General features: G+C 42.4%; 1 protein-coding gene across 2 annotated transcripts in view; it reads left to right on the forward strand.

Annotated features, from left to right (window-relative positions):
- Positions 1–24,456, forward strand: part of Klhdc1 (kelch domain containing 1) — a 43,418-nt gene that overhangs the window by 7,132 nt on the left and 11,830 nt on the right. The window contains exons 2-12 of one of the 2 annotated variants that reach the window (XM_021179040.3): positions 1,118–1,188; positions 1,720–1,837; positions 2,275–2,393; positions 4,059–4,137; positions 6,521–6,604; positions 8,443–8,526; positions 8,988–9,046; positions 9,930–10,042; positions 13,717–13,789; positions 18,532–18,616; positions 19,918–19,970. In XM_021179040.3, coding sequence (XP_021034699.1) covers positions 1,118–1,188; positions 1,720–1,837; positions 2,275–2,393; positions 4,059–4,137; positions 6,521–6,604; positions 8,443–8,526; positions 8,988–9,046; positions 9,930–10,042; positions 13,717–13,789; positions 18,532–18,616; positions 19,918–19,970 — 938 coding nt within the window. The remainder of the gene's footprint in view (positions 1–1,117; positions 1,189–1,719; positions 1,838–2,274; positions 2,394–4,058; positions 4,138–6,520; positions 6,605–8,442; positions 8,527–8,987; positions 9,047–9,929; positions 10,043–13,716; positions 13,790–18,531; positions 18,617–19,917; positions 19,971–24,456) is intronic. The other variant, XM_085830393.1, reaches the window with a different exon arrangement.

Here is a 24,456-nt window from a genome sequence, read left to right on the forward strand (position 1 = left end):
ACACACACACACAAATTAAAATAATCAAATAAACATTAAAAAGAATACTCTACTGCATAGCATTTCGTGGGCGGGTTGTTCCATTGTTTTCTGAGATGGGAGCAGTAAGATGGATAGAGGGTGGTCAAGAGAGTGGTTCTTTTGTTGAGGGATCTAGTTGTCAAATCAAGTTGGATGTTCTTAGGAATGACTCAGTGGAAAGGGAGACTTGGTGTGGAAGAGAAGTCATTGGCTTGAAGAGGCATCTATGGTTAAGAGTACTTCCTGCTCCAACAAGGCCAGGATTTGGGTTGCAGGCAGCTCACAACCACCTGTAGCTCCAAGAGATCACATGCCTCTGGCTTCCATGTGACCCTGCACAGACGTGGACATAATTGTTTTAAGCTCCATTTAAGAAGGTATGATGCAGGTGATGGCCCTGAGCAGTTACATCCAACTTCTTTTATTTGTGCTTTGTGTGTGTTTCTATGTCACCCGAGAAAGATTTGTCGTATTGACTACTCATCTAACGTGAAGGTGCGGTCCGTCTTGCAGGGATGAATCTGCTTAGCTATCCAGCGTAAATCCCATTTCCCTTTTATATACAAGGGCACTTGCTGAGGCTCTGGGAAATTAGCTATAACAGCAGACATGACCTCTGCCTTCACAGTGTTGGTGGTAAGTTGCAGGCCAATTGAGCAAAATAGCAAAACAAATGAACGAAAACCAAAGAAATACATTTTTTTAAGGTGTAAAGAGATCTGAGATAAAAAAAAAAAAAAAAAAAAAAAAAAGCTTTTCAGCATGCTGGAGGTAAGTAATCACAGAAGTTTCCCACGTGTCACCAGGACTGTGAGTCAGAAGAGTAAAAGCGCCCTCGGAGGCAGTGTGGTGCACACAGTAGGCACTCAGATGTCCACAGTCTTCTGTGGCGTGTCCTCTCCATGTTCCGCTGGGTCTTTCAGAGGTTTTTTTTTTTTTTTTTCTGTGTGAAAATGAGCTACCCTGAGCCTTTTTTCTTAAGATTCATATATTTCTGCTTTTATTCTAAACATTTATTTCAGCTTTTCTCACTCCAGGGGACAATTTGTTACTATATAATTGAAAAATGGTAATTTTGTACGTTCTTTATTTTTAGTCTATTGAAGACAATGAGGTATATTTGCCAAATGATGAAATGTGGACCTACGATATTGATAGTGGGCTGTGGTAAGTAATTTTAAGTTACAAAATGTCTAGTCTTCTAACTCACAGAGGCCTTAATAGATCACAGGGCATTCACCAGCATCCTTTGAATATCCTACAGCATTTATGACATACCCCTCTCCTTATCTCTCTGTGGTTCGTTCTCTGGCTCCGTTCCTACTCCCTCCCTTCCGCATTCCGCGTCCTCACCGGCTAAGCCCTCTTTGCCTCTGAAGACTGTTTTGCTCAGCTGATTCCCAGTTATGGAAACATGTGTGGAACTTTTGTTGAGTGTCACACCTCCCCCCCCCAGCCCCCCCCCCCCAGCAGGATAAAGAGTCTTTTTATGGATCTCTTTATGCGGGTAACGGCTTACTCTGTAACCCAGACAGGTGTACAGCTCTCCACCCGCTGGCCCCAGTTTCCCCAACACCGGGCGTGCACCAAGGCACCTGGCTGCCATTATGCTTGTTTATGGTTGGCCATGATGCTTTTCATGGGAGCTTTTATCTGTCGTCTGGGAAGCTAAGAGCATCTCTGTGGTCCTTGTTGCAGGAAAATGCACCTAATGGAAGGGGAGCTCCCCCCCTCCATGTCGGGAAGCTGCGGGGCTTGCATCCACGGAAGGCTCTATGTCTTTGGAGGCTATGACGACAAAGGATACAGCAACCGAGTAATCCTTTCTTTTAATTCAGGCGTGTAGCCAACATGTAATCCCTAATGTGTCCTTTCATCACACACATGTGCAAATGGTTTAAAAGGAAGATTACAGGGGTACATCCTAATCTTGTAGTTACTAGGCTTAAAAGACAGATGGAGAACAGAGCGGCCATGGTCTTCCTCCATGTTCCCCCACTCCACCTCAATTAGATGCAGTCTTGGTTGTTACCCATAGGCAAGAGCAGGAGGGGCAGAGGCTTCACAGTATGTTTTACACATCATTTTGCTTCTGGAGTATGTCTTATTTTCGTCAATTCTATAATTTAGATTTTTTAATAGGAGAGGTATTTATTGGAAATAAAAGAAGGGTTGGTTTTTGGCTGGCAGACTCCTGAAACAGACTTTGTTTTCAGATGCCCTGGCTCCTAATAGTATTCTCATCTTTTAAAGCTTTACTTTGTCAATTTACGAACAAGAGATGGAACTTACACCTGGGAAAACATCACCAAGTTTGATGGACAACCACCCACACCACGTGATAAACTTTCCTGCTGGGTATATAACGACAGGTAATGCAGCAGCTGAACGTCATTGCCCTTAGGGTAGGCTGTAGCCTTTGGCCAAGGCGGAGGCAACTCCACGTTTCCCAGCAACTGTAGATTTGTTTTGAAGTCAAAGGCAACAGCAGTCCCAAAACTGCTAAGAACCATGTCATACAAATGAAATCGGAAGAAATGCTATTTGGATTTTTCTCCTTGAATGATTTCTCTATTATTAAGTTTCTAGATCATTAACACTTTGACATGATTAAAAAACTGAAACTCTAATAAAATGTGTACAATGAACCTGGTGGTGGAAGCACACACCTTTAATCCCAACACTCAGAGGCAGAGACAGTCCAATCTTTATGAGTTTGAGACCAGGCTGGTCTACAGAGCTAGTTCTAGGACACAGAGAAACCTCCAAAGTGTTCAAGGAAAGGCCAGCTTCCCCTAGCCACCAAATCCACCTGGGCTTCCTGTTTGTCTCCCATCACAAAGCCCCCCAAAACCTGTATTCCTTTTTTTTCTTCATAATTTTTTTATTTAATTAGGTATTTTCTTCATTTACATTTCAAATGCTATCCCAAAAGTCCCTGTTACCCTCCCCACACACACACTCCCCTACCCACCCACTCCCACTTCTTGGTCCTGGCGATCCCCTGTACTGAGGCTTATAAAGTTTGCAAGTCCAATGGGCCTCTCTTCCCACTGATGGCCGACTAGGTCATCTTTTGATACATATGCAGCTAGAGACACGAACTCTGGGGTACTGGTTAGTTCATATTGTTGTTCCACCTATAAAGTTGGCCTGTATTCCTTTTTGTTCTTAGGACACAGCTCCCACGTGTCTCCCATGGGACACTTCTAAAGCTCTAAACCTCAATAGCCTATTAAAGCATGCCCCTGGTGGGCTGACTTCTCCAAACCCCTCAAATGACCCCAAGGGGCAGCGGATCCAGGCCTGTCCAGCGCTTGGCTCTGGGAGACTTGCTCACAGGTCCTCTTGATTTCCAGCTTCTTTCCCCCTTCATTTCCTCTGATTCGAGCCAGGGCTTCACACAGCTGGGCACGCACTCTGCTGCTAATTATACCATGACCCGTAGGCCAGCTTTTGGTGATGGTACTGACTCTTCCCTCAAGACTGCTGGAAGCCAGGATGTGTGTTGTTGGCCCCGAGGCTGACTTTTTTCTGACTAGTTTGCCATCCCAGCCTCTGCATGACTTCTGTCAGCTTGGGGGCTTTCTTTCCCCACGCCCCTAGTGTGCGACCTCTCCTGCCCTTGCGGAGGTATGAGGACAGAGTCTCTTCTACTGGAGGTTTGTCACCTGCTGGGGTCATTTCCTTTATGGTTCATTGTTCCCTCAGTTCTCTGTTTGTTTGTTTGTTTTTGTTTTTTTTTTTAAGCTATAACTGTGTAGTTTCTTTGGCTTGTTTATGTGGTTAGGGTAAAATAAAGAATATATTTCAAATTCCTTTTGTGTGCGTGGCTTTTGAGGTAGAGTCTCACTCTGGAGCTAGCCTAGAACTCCTTACAGAGCCCAGGCTGACTTGGGAACTCATGAGAATCCTCCGTTCCTGCTTCCTGAGGGCTAGTATTGCAGGCCTGACCCACGGTACCCAGCTATTTCAACTATCTGTGAACAAGCTAGGAGCAAGACTCTGAACGTGTGCCCTTTTTGTTTGTTTTTTAGATTAATATATTTCGGTGGTTATGGGTACAGGAGGCACAGTGAGCTTCAAGAATGTTTTGATGTCCATGATGCATCATGGGTAAGGATGTTATTACTTTTTAACTCAGCATCCTTTTAAGCTTCAGGAATAATGGATCTAATGGTTCTTATTTTAAGTGCTTCCGATTTGCTGTATTAACAATCTTCCTCCCCCCCAAACCATGTATTTTATTCTTTTAAATTTGCATCCAGTTGGCAGATGTCTCACTCAGTGGACTGGCCTTTGTGGTTTCTTCATAACTTAATCAGTAGTCACTTGGCTTCTGACAGACAAGCAGAGGCCTTACACAGCTTGGGAAAATGTGTTTCTATTTGACCAGTGTCTGTTGTAGGCACACACCTCCATGTAGATGAGCCTGCAGTTACTCATAGCTCAGCCTCAGAATTAAAAAGCCATACATTATAATTGTTTTTCCAAGACAGGATCTTACTCTGTAGCCCCGGCTGCCCTGGAACTCACGATGTAGTTCAGGCTGGTCTTGAGTCCAGGTGCTCCGCCTGCCTCAGTCTCTGGAGTGCTGGAATGATAGGTACAAGGCTCCATATTCAGCTGATACAAATGGAGTAATCTTTTAAAAGACTACTCTCACTGGGTGGTGGTGGCACACCTTTAGTCTCAGTGCTTGGGAGGCGGAGGCAGAGGCGGAGGCGGAGGCGGAGGCGGAGGCGGAGGCGGAGGCGGAGGCGGAGGCGGAGTCATGCAGATCTCTGAGAGTTTGAAGCCAGCCTGGTCTACATAGTTTCAGGACAGACAAGGCTACACAGAGAAACTCTGTCTCAAAAACCCCCAAACTGCCGGGCGTGGTGGCGCAAGCCTTTAATCCCAGCACTTGGGAGGCAGAGGCAGGCGGATTTCTGAGTTCGAGGCCAGCCTGGTCTACAAAGTGAGTGCCAGGACAGCCAAGGCTACACAGAGAAACCCTGTCTCAAAAAACCAAAAAAAAAAAAAAAAAAAAAAAAACCAAACTAAAACCTCCCTCTCACTGCAGAGGGACGCAGATACTTCAGTGCCTTCTAGCCCAGGTCATGGGTGTACGTTTTATTGTACTTAAGTCTTATGTATTATTTTATGCATATGTGTGTGCTGTACATTGGTGCAGTACATCCATGCAGTGTCCTCAGAGGCCAGAAGAGGGCGTGAGATCCCCTGGAACTAGAGTTTTAGGTGGTTGTGAGCTAGTTGGCATGGGTGCTGTGAACTAAACCAGTGTCCTTGGAAGAAGAGCATCTCTCTCTCTCTCTCCCACCCCCCCCCCCGAAAATCCATGACAAAGGGCTAACTGAGGTACAATTAACATATCAAAGTGGACTCTGATTGCCAGTATCCCTCAGTCCCACAGAGTCATCCTGACTGGCATAGTCCACTCCGAAAACTCCAGCCCACGGCTGGGCTTCTCTTCTTGCAGCCTCTTTGATCCCTGTAGAACCCTGCCATTTTGGCTACTACAGTCTCTTTGGCTCACTCTTGGCTCCTGCTTCCCTAGTCTCTTAGCTTCTGGCTCTCCCCTCTCCACTCCAGTCTACCATGTTCACTCTGAGCTCTTCCAGCTGCCTCTGCCTCTGCTCTCCCTCACAGCTTCGTTAAACCTCTCCAACTATGCCTAGGAGCAGTCATGGCCTCATTTTTTTTTTTTTTTGATACACACACATACACACGCACACTTCATATATATAACCAAAAAAGAATAAATTTTTAAAATCTCAATTTCTGTGGAGTTGTATTTTGTTTGGAGAGAGAGAGAGAGAGAGAGAGAGAGAGAGAGAGAGAGAGAGAGAGAAGCCCTGGCTGTCCTGGAACTTTCTCTGTAAACCAGGCTGGCCTCCAATTCAGTGATCTGCCTGACTCTGCCTCTCAAGTACAAGGATTAAAGTCGTGCATCACCATGCTTGCCAAACTTAACTTTTTCTTAACCTTTATTTTTATATTATGCATATAGGTGTCCTGCCTGCATATTTGTCTATGCACCATGTGTGTGCAGTGCGCCATCGTGTGGGTGCTGGGAATTGAACCTGGGTCCTCTGGGAGAAGAGTCAGTGCTCTTAAATATTGAACTATGGCTCCAGTTCACTGCTCCGTGGTCCCCACCCCACCCCACCCCACCCCCCTTAAGAACCTTTTTCAGTACAGGAAACAATAGCTCTCTAGATTATTATAGTGAAATTGGTTTGAAAATATAAATATTCACTCTGTTCCGCACAATTGAGGATGTGGCAGGGGAGTCTCAGTGCTGGAGATAGTCTGAAAGTGTCACACTATGTCTGGGACAGCCCAGGGTCCACTGTGAGGTGTGGTGTGTGCCTGACTTTACCATTGGGGCCATGCTGAACCACTTGTATATGGTGCCTGTAACTTTATGAGTAAATACGCAGAGAAACTGCTGACGTCTTAGCTACAAAGTTCTTAGCCATTTTTTCTCTTTTAGGAAGAACAGATATTCTGGGGGTGGCACAATGACGTCCATGTGTTTGACACAAAGACGAGGACGTGGTCTCAACCGGAAATTAAAGTAAGCACTATTAAGTTACCTGGAGGTCTCTGGAGCAGAAGCCCCTCCCCCATCCCCAGCCCTCCCTCCCATCTCTCCTGCTTTCCCTTTCTTAGTCAACTCTTCTCTGTTTCTGGGGGGTGGGGGTGGGAATGTTACTTCTATATTAACTGATATTACAAAATCTCTTTTCTTTCTAAGTTCACTTGATTTTAATTGGGGTTGCAGTTGCATGTAAAAATGGCTCTCCGTCTCTCCCCTCTCCTCTCCTTGCGTTTTGAGAGGGTTTTGCTATGTAGCCTACTCTGGCATCACACTTGCAGCCTCCCGACTTCTCCCTCCCAGCTGCGAGGTTACAGCTGTTGCCCCCACGCTCAGCTGAAGAAGCTCCCTTAAAAACTGCTAACGACGACTGGTTTTCTAGCCATATCCTACAAATAGTATGTCCTAGAAAAAGTATTTTAAAGAGGAGTCATTATTGTTCTTTTCATTTTTGAGAAAGAGTCTCATGTAGCTTAGGTGGGCTAGCCTTGAACTTCTGCCTCTACCTCCCTGGCGCTGGTATTACAGGCATGAGCCAGAGGAGTACATGAGTCAGTGCCTGTGTGAATTATCAGAGTTATTTTTAAAATCCTTTTAAAACAGAGTCCGTGAGCCAGCCAGCCTGCCTGCCTGCCTTCCTTCCTTCCTCCTTTCTTTTCCTTTCTTCCCCCTTCCCCTCTTTCTTTCTTCCTTTCTTCCTTCCTTCCTTCCTTTCTTTCTTTCTTTCTTTCTTTCTTTCTTTCTTTCTTTCTTTCTTTCTTTTCTTCCTTTCTCTCTCTCTCTCTCTCTCTCTCTCTCTCTCTCTCATCCTGAGATCAAACTAGCAGCCTTGTAAGAACTGGTCTAGCACTCCCACTGAGCTGTATCACAGACCCAACACTTGTGTTTTTATATGAGCTACATGCAATTCTAACATGGTAAAATACATTATCAATATTATTTTATTTGCTAGAAACCAAACACAAATTCAGATTTGTGTAAATAGTAGAAAGCAAACAGAATCAGCATCTTTTAAAGATTTGTTTTTAAGTTATGTGTTTGGGTGTTTTGCCTGCATGTATGTATGGGCAACATGTGTGTGTGTTGCCCAACGAGGCTGGATTCCCTGGAACTGGAGTTACAGGAGGTTGTGAGCTGACGTGTGGAAGATGGGAACCGAACCCGGCCCTCTGTAGCCTCTGCAGGAGCGAGCGACCAGTGCTCCTGACCACTGAGCATCCCTCAGCCCTAGGAATCAACCTTTAAAAAAAATGCTTTTCTCTTAATTTAACTATTACAGAGGCAAAGCTTAGTTCATTATTACCAACTAGATTTCAGTTATTCAAGTGAGCCTGAAACATCAGAGCTTCATTCAAGATAAAGTAGAAAGAAGGAGTTTTTTATTCTAAGAATTTTAGGAAATAGGAAACAAACATACAAACAAACCAAAACAACAACACCAAAAGTAAACCAACTTCCGAAATGCAAGAAAGGGTTTTGTCTAGGAAAGAAGGGCTTCTTGGGGTTGCCTTACACTGTCAGCGAAGCTGTTTTGTGAATTTGAGGATTGGGGGGGCCATTAGTAAATTTTTAGCGTCTCTGAGATGCAATATTAGATCTATAGTGTGAGGGGAGGGGAGAGGAGATGAAAATGTTTCAATTTATTTAAGATTTTTATATTTCAGGATGAACTTTCCGCACATTGATTTTGTTGGGTAGTGGGCGTTTCAGGGCGGAGGGGCGCGTCTTTCCTTAAAGAACCGATTTGTGCTTATGCCACAGGATGTGGCTGGTACAGCTGTTTTAAGTCTGCCTTCTGTTCTGATCTCTGCTTGCAGGGTGGAGTCCCACCACAGCCACGAGCCGCGCACTCATGTGCAGTTCTGGGAAATAAGGGTTACGTCTTTGGCGGACGTGTTTTGGTCAGTGTTTTCAATGGAAATGGTATTCTCATGGGTGATGTTTATAAACGCTTGTGTCTGATTCTGTGGAGCAGCTCAACATGCAACTCGCCCAGAGATTAAGCTACACACAGGACTGAGTTTATTTATCTCCTGTTTCTGAAAGAGACGCTCTGCATGCTGCCGCAGATGATGTTAAATCACATTTTAGTGAGGAAAACCCCTCACTTGAGTTCAGTGTCAGGAATGTTTAATTTCTTACCATCCAAGCTCTTTTAGTTTAAATCCATCTTCTTTCCTGCTGAACCCGGGGAGTTCCATGTTGATTTTCTTGATGCTTAGAATTGATGTTCAGTGCTAAGTTTCCAGGGCCAAATAGAAAGAATAGGGCAATCAGTGCTTGATCTGAGCTTGCTTTAGAGCTAACGTTTTATTCCATGAAAGAGTTAAAACCCTGTCCAATTATCCTGCTTTTATTTCAGCAAACCAGGATGAATGACCTACACTATCTAAACCTAGACACCTGGGTCTGGTCTGGAAGGTCAGTCTCAGATCTGGGTTCCAGTTTATAGGGCTGGGTGTGGGCTGATGTGCAGTCTGTCATAATCCAAGCCTGGGTCTCTAACACTGAATTGATATTTTTTCTTTGGGTTATATATCTAAACAAGAAATATGAAATTAAAATTTTCTTCCTTCCTGTCTGCCTGCCTGCCTGCCTTTCTTCCTTCCTTCCTTCCTTCTTTCCTTCCTTCCTACCAAAACAGAATCTCACTGAGTAGCCCAGACTGGCCTTGAACTCTGGTTGTCTTGCCACAGCCTTTCAAGTAAAAGTGACAGCACACATGGTAGAAGAAGTTTTCCTAAGGAGGTCTACAGTATGCTGGATATACACAGTGGAGCAGTGCAGCAGGGCATGCCTTTCTCCCAGCACTCAGGAGGCAGAGCCAGGCAGACCCCATGAGTCTGAGGCCAGTCTGGTCTACTGAGCGACTCTGAGCATCATTTATAACTGAACTATTTCCCTTCCCCTTCCCCTTTCCTCTCCTTTCTTTCTTCTTCCATTCCTACTTCCTATTTCTCTTCCCTCCCCCTCTCCTCTTCTTTTCTTTCCTAGCAAAAATTCTGTATATAGCTCCGACTGATTTTGAAGTCACTGTGTAGCCCGGGCTAGCCTCAAATGCATGGTCTTATTTCAGCCTCTTGGGTGCTGGGATTACAAGTGTGCACCTCCACTCCCCAGCTCAGCTTTTCCTTTAAGATCTGAGATGACTGTAGTGGTGAACACATGGCCCATCATGGCCGAGGCAGGAGCATTGTGACCCAGAGGCCAGCCTGGCTACTGATGAGACTGTTTTGGGAAAATCAAAAATCTTTCATTTTGATTAATTCAAAGTTGCATTTTAATTTTTTCCCCTTTGCTACAGGATTTCTGTTAATGGAGAAAGCCCCAAACACCGGTCATGGCACACTTTAACAGCAATAACTGATGATAAGCTTTTCCTATTTGGTGGACTAAATGCAGATAATATTCCACTAAGTAAGTCCATACGGCTTAGCACACAGTCTTTACCTCCTTACCCAGGCGTCAGGCATCTGGGGAAGGATGTGTGCACGTCCTGAGTGTCTGCTGGGGAGTGTGGGAGCCAAGTGTGGTAGTGGCCTGAGGGGACCTCTTATGGGGAGGGATAGTTAACCACTGTTTTACATTCTTCCTGTTAATGAGTGAGAGTGTGTGCATATATGCATAGATGTTCCACAGTGCATGTGTAGAAGACAGGAGAAGTGAGAGTTGGTCCTCTCCTTCTATGCGGGTCCCAGGGCTGAACCTCAGGTCATCATGCCACCAGGCAGCAGGTGCCTTCCTGCTGAGCCATGGTCTTGCTGGCCCTATTATCTTGGATTGTTTGTTTGATTTTGTTTAATTGAAAATTGATTTAAAAAAATGTTTTACTTTGTACGTGTATGTGTTTTGCCAGCATGTGTGTCTATGCCATGTGTATGCAGTGCCTGTGGAGGCCAGAAGACAGTACTGGATCCCTCAGAACTAGAGTTACTGGTGGTTGTGAGCAGTCTTGCGGGAACTGGGAATCGAACCTGGGTTCTCTGGAGGAGCAGTGGTGCTCTTAACTACTGGGTCATCACTTCTCCAGTCTCTTGTTTTGTGTTGTAGACACAGAGTCTCCGTATGTTGTTTTTGCTGTCTGGAGCTCACTCTGTAGACCAGGCTGAGCTGAAGCTCAGAGATCCATCTGCCTCTGCCTCTGGAGCACTGGGATTAAAGGTGTGCCCACCACACCAACAATTTGATTGATTGTATTTTGTACTTACACTGAAGTCATTCTTTTCTCTCTGTATCCCTAACTACATGCTTACACTGTGACTTGACATGAGAAGTCACAGTTATAGCTCGGGTTATAGCTCACAGGTTGAGTTTTACTTTGCATGTGCAAGGTCATGGCCCTAGGAGAAAGAGAAAAACATCAAAGCTCCTTCCATTCCCACATCCTGTGTTCTGTGTCCTGATTTTTTTGTGTAGATGCTTTTTGTACTGTAAGCTAGACTAAAGGACAGCCTTCCCTGAGGCTGGAAATGCAGCGGTGGAAGGAAGGTCAGTTTTTTCTTTCTCTTCTAGAACTACAAAGCATTCGGCAGGATCTGTAACTCCTCTAGCTGGTATTTTAGTTTGTTTGCTTGTTTTGCATTTATTTATTCACTTATGTACGGATTTTGTGTGTGTGTGAGTGTACACATGCCAGAATCCTGGTGTAGAAATGAGAGGACAACTTTCAGGAGTCAATTCTCTTCGCCCAGGTGTTCCCTGCTCCAGTCTTAGCAGCAGGTACATTTACCTGCTGAGCCATCTTGTGGGCCTTAACAAAAATTTTTCTATGAGAATAGATATTTTTTATTTAGTAATTTTACATACCCTAAAAACTATGTATAATGCTGGGCATGGTGGCTCACGCCTTTAATCCCAGCACTCGGGAGGCAGAGGCAGGCAGATTTCTGAGTTCGAGGCCAGCCTGGTCTACAAAGTGAGTTCCAGGACAGCCAGGGCTACACAGAGAAACCCTGTCTCGAAAAACAAAACAACAACAACAACAAAAAACCACTATGTATAATGCTCATGGGTGGAAGGCCGGGAAGCTGGTGGTGGAAGAGCGTTCGCTGTGCCAGCATGAGCCCTGAACTCCGATCCTGGGCACCCACATTAAAGGCTGGGTGTGGAGGCGTTCGGAATCCCAGTCCTAAGTGAGACAGGAGGGTTCCTGGAGCTCCCTTCCAGAGACTCTGGCAGTCGGTCAGTGAGAGAGAACCTCATAACCGAGTGGAGAGCCCCCTGAGAAAGATGACAGCATTGACCTCTAGCTCTGTTGTATTGAGTCTGAAAGCAGCTGCATTTTCAATAAAAAAAATTTTGAGGGGCTGGCTAGATGGCTCAGTAGGCAGGAGCACTGACTATGCTTCCAAACGTCCTGAGTTCAAATCCCAGCAACCACATGATGGCTCATAACCACCCCTAATGAGATCTGACAACCTCTTCTGGTGTGTCTGAAGTCAGTTATAGTGTACTAATCTATAATAAGAAATAAGTCTTTTTAATCCCAGGACTCAGGAGGCAGAGGCAGGCGGATTTCTGAGTTTGAGGTCAGCCTGGTCTACAAAGTGAGTTCCAGGACAGCCAAGGCTACACAGAGAAACCCTGTCTCCAAAAACCAAAAAAAAAAGAAAAAAAAAAAAAGACTCACGAAATGTAAATGAAGAAAATATCTAATAAAAATTTGAAAAAAAAAAAAAAAAGGACCCAAGGAGCTGAAGGGGTTTGCAGCCCCATAGGAGGAACATCAATATGAACTAACCAGTACCCGCGAGCTCCTTGGAACGAAATCACCAACCAAAGAAAACACATGGTGGGACTCGTGGCTCTAGCTGCATATGTAGCAGAGGATGGCCTAGTTGCTCATCATGGGAGGAGAGGCCCTAGGTCCTGTGAAGGTTCAATGCCCCAGTATAGGGGGATGCCAGGATGAGGAGTAGGAGTGGGTGGGCTGGAGAGCAGGGGGAGAGAAAGGGAATGGGGCTTTCAGAGGGGAAAAACTAGGAAAGGAGATAACATTTGAAATGTAAATAAAGAAAATATCTAATTTTAAAAAAGACTGGCATTTGTACATTTCAATAGAGATTAATATCATAACTTCATGATATATAGTGTTTTTAAATTCATACCTGCTTTTTAAAAAAAGATTTATTTATTTATTTATTTATTTATTTATTTATTTATTATATGGAAGTACACTGTAGTTGCCTTCAGACATTCCAGAAGAAGGAGTCAGATCTCATTACGGATGGTTGTGAGCCACCATGTGGTTGCTGGGATTTGAACTCAGGACCTTCGGAAGAGCAGTCAGTGCTCTTAACCACTGAGCCCCTCATACCTGCTTTTTTAAAAAAAAAAAATTCTATGTGTATGGAAGTTTTGCCTACGGGGACTCTATGCACCACATGTGCAGTGTCCACAGAGACCAGAAGAGGGCATCGGATCTCTCAGAACTGTAGTTACAGATGGGTGTAGTTACCCTGTGGGTGCTAGGAATGGAATCTGGGACCTCTGCAAGAGCAGTCAGTGATCTTAACTGCAGAGCCAGCTCTCCAGCCTCATACTTACTTATTTTGATCATTAGCATATGGGACACTGAGTGAGTTAACCCTTCCTTCACTATAGTCTAAAATTAAGCTTTGTTTGAAACACTATAACATTTTGTTTTGTTGCATAGCCACAGTGTTGAGGCTATATGAAAAGCATCCACACCACTTAGCAACATGTACTGAAGTGTCTGTGGGGAGAATGATATAAGATGTAGGATTTAACAATTCAAAAAGAACCACATAGCACTGACAGCACATGTGGAAAAGTTTGTTTCTTTTGTCTCTTCCTCCTTCCTGTATCTCCCATCTTTCTTCTTTTTGGTGCTGAGATTGAACCAGGGCCTCAGATTTTACTAAAAGCCACAAATCTTGATAGCTGTTATTCTAGGATGTGGGATACTCATATTGTAAATATTTAAATTTTATGATGTATTTAAAATGTTTATGAAAAATATGCAAACTTACTCAAGATAATGATACAAATTAAGATGATAAACCTTGAAAAAAATTAAAATTATATCCCAAAGGCCTAATCATAAATTCTGAACTGTCTTGATATTATAGGTGATGGCTGGATTCATAATATAACAACAAACTGTTGGAAACAACTTAGACATTTACCGTACACCAGGCCCAGGTAAGTCCCAAAGTAAAACGGTTGAGAAATTTAAAGCATTAAGATTTAGAATAGAGTACATAGTGTTTGTAAGGAAACATAAAAGAAACAGAATGTTACTTCTCAAATTAGCCTCATGTTAATTAGCTACATTAATTATTTTGATTATGTTTATTGGAAATGATTTATCTACTTTTTATCCATAGTTGTACAATTGAAAGTGTTACTTTTAACTAAATATGTAAGTTTGCCTAATAAGTATAAAAAAGCACAAAGTAATTTAAAACCTGTTATGAGATCAGCTTTCAATGTTACTATTTTTTTTTTTTTTTTTTTTTTGGTTTTTGGAGACAGGGTTTCTCTTTGTAGCCCTGGCTGTCCTGGCACTCACTTTGTAGATCAGGCTGGCCTCGAACTCAGAAATCCGCCTGCCTCTGCCTCCCGAGTGCCGGGATTAAAGGCGTGCGCCACCACTCAATGTTACTATTTTTAACAAATAGATAGGAATAGGGTTAGCTTTAATCGTGGTGGTTTTTAGAAGACATTTAAAGCAATTTATTGGGATATTTGCAGTCATGTTACTGTAGAGACATGATTTTTTTCCTTATAGCAGTCTGAGCAGGGCATGATGGTCCCTCCGTGTTATCCCAGCTTTGGGAAATACAGGCAAGACAATTAAGACCTTAAGGCCAAACCGGGCAGTGCTGGCTCACGTCTTTAATCCCAGCACTTGGGAGGCAGAGGCAGGAAGAATTCTGAGTTTGAGGCCAGCCTGGTCTACAATGTGAGTTCCAGGGCAGCCAGGGTTATACAAAGAAACTATCTCAAAAAACCAAAAAAAAAAAAAAAAAGGCCATTATTGTCTATTTGTGAATTCAAATGTAGCCTGTGCTACATTGAAACCTTATCTCAAAATAAACAGCAATATGATATATTCATTAATGTGAATATTTTAAAATGCTATTTATTTGATGTATATTATAGAATAAATACTATAGATACAATACGCTACTATTAAAGAAAACCAAATACTTCCATAATAATGTTTTCCAATTTAATTGACTAGTATAATGAATATGTTCTCATAGGAATTTCAGATACAGTGTGCCATAGGGCTGTCTGCACATAGTACACTGTCTCCTGCCATATATTTTAGAAATGACCTTGCTCCAGATTGTTTGCGTTAGTGTAAAGTCAACTTAAGATATATCTTTCTGTTGTTAAATGACAATTGATAGCTTATTTGAGAAAAAGACCTAAGTATTCATATGTACATTGATATATAAATCTATACTAATACTGTTTAGAAACCACCATAGCTGCATATGCTATTCTTATATTTTTATGTCTAAAAATTCATTAGAATATATTAACATGTGTAGCTCATTTGAAAGATATTTGCTGAATTCAAAGAGGTTTTTTATTGAGACAGCTCTCAAGTTCAGCTGCTGCTTAGCTTTTTGCTTTACAAAGTCACGGAGGACATGCGATGCGATGCATGTCTTCATCTGAGACAGGAGGGCACTCCTGGTCTCTTCTTAGGTTTCTTTTTTCCAGTTTTACAAATACATTAATTATGGATGACAGTGGTAGTAAATATGTTTAATTTAAAGCTTTCTGACTTGCATTTCAAGCCTTACTATGTAATTAGAGCAGAACTGTTATCAATACTGTTAGCTGGATCTAGAGCTGTGTGCCACGCTGTCTTTTGCCTGAGCTGACCTGTCCTGTCCATGCTTTGTTAGAATGTTCAGGTCATAAGTGTAGCGCAGCTGAGAGGACAGAACTGTCAGTCTGTAGAGAACGTCAGGTTCCAAGCTAGATGCCACCAAAATCAAGGCAGGAAAGGCTTTCCAGTGTTCTCCGGAGATGAAGTCCAGGCCCGAGTTTCCCTCAGGCAGATAAGACAGAGGCAGATCTGCCTTCAGGTATGAGGTGGAGAAGACCAGATGGGGTAGAGCTGACTGTAAGGAGAACTCTATGTGTGTGTGGTTTGAATGAAAGGGATGAGTGAGGACACATACAATGTGAAATGACAGCTGCCAGTCTCCTCTTAGAGTGCTAGGGGTCCTTGGCCTCAGCACAGTTGACATTTTCAAGGGAACAGCTTGCTGCTGCTGGCATGCCCTGTGCATTGAGATGCCTGGAAGCATCCTGCTTGAGACTCACTGTCCTGTGATGAAGCAATGAACGGAAGCACTTTCCTCTCAGGCCTCACTGTCTGCAGGTCTATGCCTGGTTATGTGACCCTCTGTAGAGCTGCGAGGAATGACTGTATCTGTAAAGATGTCATAGAAAGTGTGGCCTGTAGAGCCCTAAGTCCTGTCAGATCCCTTTAATACTGACAGCGTTACCCATAATTCCCATGGCTTCTCTCCTGGGAATTATCCCAGTCCTTCCCATAACGGAGAATAGTTTTTTTTTTTTTTTTTTTTTTGTCTCCTGTGTCTAACCTCTCTCTAATTCCATGCCCAATTCCTTGACATTATCTGGGTTCCTGCTGAAAATTTATACCAGTCTGAACCCCAGCAGTTGATTCGGAAAACTGGGCAGAGTATTGACCAAACAGCACATCTCATGCTTCATCCTGGGTCACGAGTGCACTGGTCGCTGAGTGTGTGTGGAATTGAAGAACGTGTGCAGAGTCCTACTGTTTGCACTTGTGGGGTTTAAGTAAAAGGGATAAATGTATAAAAATAAATTATTCAGTAGTAAATACATGAAATATATTGTTATTTGGGGTGACTGTTGCTTCTGTAATTCGTTCTGTTAAGAAAAGCACCCTAAACCAGGGATGCCAGGCAGGGGATCTGAGTGCAGTCAGGGATGCACAGCCTGGTCTGAGCCATAAGAAACCCTGCCTCAACAGAAGCGAGGTGTAGCGGAACACACCTGTAATGCAGTGCTTGGGAGGAAGAGGCAGGCATGGCAAGTTCCAGGCTAGCCTGGTCTACAGAGAAAGACACCCCCCCCACCCCGTCCAGTGCTCTATTAAATTCAAAATAATGACTTTGTAAAATTCTAAATTTATCTTATAAAATTGAAATTTTACCTGCATAGCTTTTCTAAGAGCTAGAGCCTGTGGAAATATTGAACTTTATAAAGCAATATAATTGTTTTGGTAAATAATACGAAATTTGAGATAGGTATGGGCTATCTATCCATTTCCCAGAGAACACTAGATGCTCTACTCATTCATGAGAGAATTTGTATATTTAATGACTGAATAAATTAATCTTTTTATGTATTTGTTTTTGCTAATCAAAAGTTTTAGAATACCTGCTGGGTACAGAATACCATACTGTGTGGTTTTTTTGGTAGGGAACATTAGAATATTCAAGTTGCAGCGGTGTACTAGTATGACAGTTACAACCACTCACAAAGGCAGGAACACCTAATGTGTAGCATTTACTGATTTCCAAGGTATAAAAACTCCCACCTTGACCAATACCAAGCTACCAACGTGATGTCACTGAACCTGAGGCTGGAAGGAGATTTACAAAATCGGCTTCAGATAGCCAGTGACCCAGTTCCAGCACACCACTGTGGCCATGTCTGACCTCGCAGATTTCAGGCTTGTAGGGAGCTAGAAGACAAACGTCCAATACCATATAGAGCAGCTGATCTTTAAATGTAAGTTAGGACAGCATAAAGTGGGTGAGCCAATGTCAAGGGTCTGAGCAGAACCAGCTTTCGTGGATGATTTGGAGCATTTCCTGGGGCTGGGCCTGTGAAGGAGCAACCTAAGCATAAGGAAAGGCGAGCAAAAGCCTGGAGCTTTTAAACCTTAGGGTCAGTGGAGTTGGGGTAAAGGAAGGTTCATCCGAGGAAAGGCAGAAACTAAGCTTTGTAGGGAAAAATAGTTGTTGATCAAAAATACTAGACCAGAAGAACCAGCTCTTCTAGCAGAGATATGTCCTGGTCAGGAAGTTCCCAAGACAACAGTGGATTATGACAATTATGACCATAGGACTGGAGTCAGTAGGAGAGGAATTGCCACATACACAGGCCCCGAGTTCAACCCCTATACTGAAACAAAACCAAGCCACTCACAGATCTGCAGTAGATTCCAAAATATTTAGAAGAGACAAGCGTGGAGATCCCTGACACAGAGCTGATAAGTGTTTGGGGGACAGAAGTGCTGGTTGCCCAGGTTAACCACTACACACTTGGGCCAGGCCATTTTACCGTGCGTGCCGTGTGTGTGTGTGTGTGTGTGTGTGTGTGTGTGTGTGTGTGTTTGTGTGTGTGTGTGTGCAAATACTAGGTACCACTTAAAACTTTTTTAATTTAAAAAGTATTATTTAAAAGCTGTCTGAAGTTGGGGAAGATGATAGATGGAAAAAAACGAGGAACCCATTATGGTATTCTGTACCCAGAGTGATGGGTATAAGGTAGAAATATGAGGGGGATTTCATGTGTATTTGTCAGCTGATGGGACCCATAGCAAGAAAGAAAAGGCAAACATGACAGGAAGTGACATAGAGGCCCCCAAAGAGTTGGGACAGGTGCCTGTTGCACCTGAGGGGTCGACCCTTTTATACTCATTTCAGGGATGAGATGTATCAGATAAAGGGCTGACCAAGGCTGGGTTCTGAGGCAGGGTTACTGAGAATCCTCTCTAACTGGCACATGCCATAGTGGGCTGGAGAGAACCATTAGATAGATAGATGCCTTTCAGCGTGTGTGCTGTGGACTCACGTTATGTATGTGCAGGCTCTTCCCTCGCAGTGTCTCACTCTGCTGACGCTTTTCCGTCATAGGTTATGGCACACAGCCTGTTTGGGAAAAGAAAATGAAATAATGGTATTTGGTGGGAGCAAAGACAACTTACTTTTCTTGGATACAGTAAGCAAATTTTATATTTCAACATTTTCTCTAAGTAATTGTGATATGCAAAGAGCTACTCAGTGGTATTGTTGCTATGGTAACTGCAGAGCACAGAAGGACCAGAAGTGTTTTCTGGAAGGACCACCCTTCCAAGTCAGAGGCTTGGGATGCATGTCAGGATGCTTCAGGTTTACCAACCATGATCAGTCTATTCATTTCATTAGCTAACTCATTTTAAAAAGGGCTTTCTCTTTCCAGTGCTGGGGCTTGAACCTAGGGCCTTGCACTCACACACATTGGGCTAGCACTCAACCTCCAAGCCATGTCCCCATCTCCCTTTTCTTTTCCTCTGGGCATTACCACAATATGAGTAGTTTAACTGTATTAAAATGTCTGCATATAAGAATAATAATACATAATCATAGTAATAATCCCCCAGAGAATTAATTTTTAAAATTATTTTTGTTGTTTTGAGTCACACACATATACATTTTACTCTTAAGAATAATTTATTAGTGTTTAAAAGAAAACTCTCAGGGCTGGAGAGATGGCTCAGCAGTTAAGAGCACTGACTGCTCTTCTGAAGGTCCCGAGTTCAAATCCCAGCAACCACATGGTGGCTCACAACCATCCTTAAAAAGATCTAACACCCTCTTCTGGTGTGTCTGAAGACAACTACAGTGTGCTTATATATAATAAATAAATAAATCTTGTAAAAAAAAAAAAAAGGAAACCCTCAGAGCAAGCAAACTATAAATCCCAGAGCAGCAAAGAGGTTGGTCACAGCAGGAGTGGAGCTTTAGAAAAAGTTTGGGGGAGCCCAAAGCAGCTAGAGACTTTAAGAGCATGCTTAGGCTCGGGCCAGCGTGCAGGAAAGGAGGGAGGGAATAGCTCTCCCTTTTCTGAGTCAGGACTCAAAACCCAGGAGTAGACCCAACGGAACCTCTTGGCAGTTCAGAGAGGCTGCCCATGTTAACAAAGACTTCATTTTTTAAAATGTTTAAATATTTTTAAGAAACAAATATTAACTACTTGTGTTACTGTTCTCAGAGAACAAGGTCTGATTTTTAAATTTATAATTATATAGGGTATTGGTTAGGTAAAAGTTTGTTTTCTGAAATTTGATATTCATATACCTCATGTTTTCAAATAGAAAAGTCACATATGTGCATCAGTGTCTGTGGGCATGCACACTTGTATGCATGTGTGTATGTATGTTACTAGTTAACTTTATTCACTATTTTACATTTATACAATAGCATTTTTACAATGTTTTCTTCAAACCTTTGGTAAGACCTTTTTTTTTTTTTTTTGACTAGGGTCACTGTAATGATTTATTGATCTTTCAAACACAGCCCTATTCACTGCTCAGGTAAGTAAATACAGTATTTTTACATATATATACAATGTCACGTATAAATATATGGTGTGTGTGTATTTGGGGGCTGTAAATTTATTTAGTTGATGTTACCTTGTGTTCACAAGGCCCTGGGCACAGTCTGCAGCACTGTATAAACAGAACATGGCAGCTGCTATCTATAATCCCAGCACTATGGAGGGGAAGTGGAGTTCATAGTCACTGTGGAGTGAGCTTGGTTTTATGGGGGTTTATTGTTGTATCGGACATTTGTTTCTGAGAAAGAACTTATAGTTGGATCGGTAGGGAGGGGGAGAGGATCTAGGAGGACTTTGGGGAGAGGAAGACTACGGTCAAGATATATTTAAATTTAAAAACTGTTTTAAATAAGAAAAATTTAAAGAAGGGAAATTCTGACATGAGCTACAAAGGAGTGGAGTGACCTTTAAAATGTGCCCAGTGAGATCTGTCGTTCTCACAGGGACAAACACTGTGTGGTTCCTTGTATCTGAAGTAACTGGAATGGGCACCCTCGTGTGACAAAGGGCAGATGAGAGGTGAGCAGAGGCTCGGCATGCTCTCATGGATCAGGATTCATCTGAGGAGGACGAGGAGACTGTGGGATGGCGAGGGTGATGGTTGCAAACAAGCTTAGGTGCAGAGCCGTCAGCAGGGCAGTTCTTTAACTACACAAAATGTCCGCTAAGCAAAGAAAAAGCAAAGCCTGTGCTATGAACGTATGACAACCTCCTTGCTCCTCCTTTGCGGTGTGTGTGTGTGTGTGTGTGTGTGTGTGTCTTACACTATTTTACAGGTAGTTTATGACTTGACTTCAAGAAAATATTTCCATCTGCCTAAGAATAAAAACTAGATATGAGGCCACAGGTCTTTAACCCCACACTCAGGAGGTGTTGTGTCCGGCCAGCAGATCACAGCCTGGGTTCTAGCCTGGAAAGGCATTTTGGAAACCTGGAAGAGAAGAGGGGCTAGGCGGCGAGAGAAGGGAATGAAGCTAAGACAACATTCTGATCAAAGCTCAATTTTACTATTTCCAGACACTCAGTTATAAAGGAAGGGGGAGGGAACCCGATTTCCCGCCAAACAATCTCGGGGTCCAGTAGCAGGACGAACACGTGTGTGCCTCCAAGCAACAAAGCGGCAGGGTCCAGCAGTAGGCGTGGCAGGACGAATGAGCAGGTAGCTCCACCCTTGAGCAAGCAGGTTCAAGCAGGTGGGGGAAGGGAGACCACATCTCCTCCCATTAGTTAACAAAAAAATAAAAAAAAGAAAAGGCTGGCCTGAGGCAGAAAAATTATCTATGCATAATAGTTCTGCCTGAGTTCTTAGGGCTAAAGAAAAAACCTGTTTCCGTGGGATTCCCTAACTTTTCTAATGGTAAACTGTATCTGGCTAAGACTGTCTTTAAAGCACTAACAGAGTAGTGCTGAGCTGTAGGCTCTGACTTTATAATGCTAATTAGTGCTGAATAGGTAACTTCCTGGTTGCATTTTAAGTAGGGCGTTGGAACCCTGGCTAAGTTTGACTAAACAAATTTGAAATACGCTTTAAGAATAACACTGAGTTGATATTCCTCCGTAATTTTGGATGACAGGCAGGGAAACAGGGAGAAGGGGTAAGACCAGCTCTTTAGTACAAGGCCAGTTGGCTTTTTTATTTGGGTGGGAGGCAGTGAAGGGCTTGCCCTTTCGACAGTATGGTCTCCAACCTCTCTCCCCCCTATTAATAAAGTTTAAATAGGCAACGCTTAATTGAGGTGATCAAATGATTTTCTCATCCGTAGATGAGTGGGCCTTTAACCTTGGCTTGGGTGGACATTGACTTGATTCCTCTCGTGGGCGCTATAACAACCCACATCTGTGGCTCTTGGTATCTTTTGGGGAGGGGAGGCAGAGCCTTAGGTATTTTTGGTTTTTAGCTGGAATCAGATACCAACCTCTTTCAAATCAGGTGTGTCGCACAGGGAACTCAGAAACGGTCAAGCTGGACCTTTCCCCGCAGTAATCTCTTGCGCCAAGCGGTAGCCATACTGTATTCATATGATTATGAATCAGTACGCGCAGTTCTGAGCGCTGCGCGGTCTCTTTAGGAGACTTGTCAACCTCAGATTTAGCAAGGCCTAGACAAGAATTATGTTATTATTAACACCACTAATTGTGGTTAAAATAGGAGCTGGAAGTCTTTTCTCCTCATCCCTGTTATTCCCTTAGCCTGAGGAACTAAGGACACCTTGCAGTAACAGCAAGGGTGAAAAGCCAGAGGCCAGCTATGGGACTAAGCCCGTCTATCAAAATAAGAACTAATCTCTGTAAATATTTGAAATTTCTACTTCTCTAGCTCTCTTGGTAAATCTAAATTGTATCTCAGACTGAAAGCCACGTGCTGGAATGTCCTTGGAAGGAAGATAATAGTCTACCTGTGTGCTCTTGGGGGAGGGGTAGGCACGCCTGCAGGTCTGGCTGGAGAACTTAGATTGACTTACTTGAAAAAAAGAAAGAGATCTAGACAATGAGAGAGTAGCAATGCAAATTTTCTTTTTGGAGAAGTCAAGGTACTTTATTTAGTTGCAAATTTTAAAGCTAAGGCTAGTCTCTGGCCTCCTGTGGGGGAGCCGGCTCAAAGAGTAGCAGGAAAACAGCTTTTTTTGGAGCTTCAGTTTCCAGCTGAATTTTAAGCAAAAGAGGAATTTTAGTCTTCAAGGTGATACTTATAAGAAGATTTGGAATGTGTGTTCATCTGACTAATTAATTTCTCTGGCAGCCACCGTGCTCTATCTTTATCTTTTGAAAAAACACAAACCGAGCCCCTTCCCCAGATTAGAACCGGATCTGTACCCTTCCATTTGTTAGTCAGGGTGTCCTTTTATTTTATTAATGGAATAAGAATTAGAAGTAACTGGATGCCAGTGGCGATTCGCTGCAGACTGACCTTTAATATTAGTTTGTAAAAAGTTTAGGACAAATAAGGCAAGATGAGCCTTTGGTGACCTTGGGGGGATATGCTCTGAATTAAGTTTGTTAGGTAATTTAGAATATAGGAATCTTTAATAATTGAACTGAATATTAGACCAGTCTAAGATTGAGTTAGAATGGCTGGTCACACTGAAGAAAAGTGAAAAATCATTATGACTCTATTAAATGACTAATTTTACTAAGTCTGAATATACAGTCTCTGATGAACTATTGTCATAAAGTTAAAAGGCTAGAAGCTAGTCTAAACTGGAAAAATGACAAGCAAGGATGGATCTAAAACATGAATTTAATCTTTTAGTCCTTTTAATCAGGACACTGAGTTAACTTACCTGTCAGCTTGGCACACGAATTACTAATATGATTCTGTAGCGTTCTGTGGAGAGAACCTGTTTTTCCCTTTCCTAATAAGGTAGCTGTTTTAGGATCAATCTATAAGCCAATAAGTAGACCCTTTTAAGATACTAAAAAGCATTTATTAAATTTGACATTTTAATCTCAAATTTTGAAAATAAAGGTATGTTTTAAATAGTGTGCATGGAAATGCACTAAATAGTATATATGGGGATACAATTTCTCTCTTTTGTCTTTTAAGAGGTTAAAGTTAAAAATTTTACAATATCTAACCTTTTGAATTAATAACTTGTTGGACAAAACATTTAAATATTTGGCTGTAAAGGGGCAGTGACTAATTGCACTTTCAATCATTTTTCTTAAGGAACAGTTGTAACTAGAAAGCTTGAAAAGTTATTAAGAGTCACAAGTGCATAATTTATTTATTTATTAACTAGAAATATGTATAAGCAATTGTAAATTTGAGAATTAATAGTATCTGAGGGATGAACAATTTTAAGTAATTATGAGCTCAGAGATATAGCATTGACTATGATTGTTCAGCATTTTAAAACACCATCTACAGCACACAACTAGATTATTTGTGCTGGGAACAGGGGCAACTGTGTGTCTTAAGACTGCCCCACAGCAGCTAGTTGGGCCCACGTGGGCCAACGATCGGCTGGGAGGATGAGAAAAATGACTTTACAATAATGTTTTTTTTTTGGCCAAAGAATTGTCTTGGGCACAACTAATTTTTAATTACCAATTAACAACAATTATAAAAGCTTTCTTTATTTTTTGTAAAACCTTTTGTAGTAAACTAAAACACTAAATAATAAAAGGATACTGTCTCTGAATCTTTTGGGTGAGAGCAAGGATTTAAGGTAAACTTCCCTTGAGAAGCATTAGTTAATAAAATACTTTCCACTTAGGAAACAATATATACTGAAAGATTAAAACTTTTGGCTTCTTGTAAAGAAGCAGAAACAATAAACATTTTTCTTACATAATGTAAAGCTATATTAGCCATACGTAGAGGCAAAATTTTCTAGTGATTACCAGTTTACTAGAAGCAAAAATCTTTGAATTTAAGCATTATTTTAAACATCTGAATAGATCTGCAACACTGTTAAAAAGAAATTTTCTTGAACACAGGAAAAAATCTTTTTAGGCATTGT

This window comes from Mus caroli, unplaced genomic scaffold (assembly GCF_978045245.1).
Source record: "Mus caroli unplaced genomic scaffold, Mus_caroli_1 scaffold_14, whole genome shotgun sequence".
Classification (NCBI taxonomy): Eukaryota; Metazoa; Chordata; class Mammalia; order Rodentia; family Muridae; genus Mus; species Mus caroli.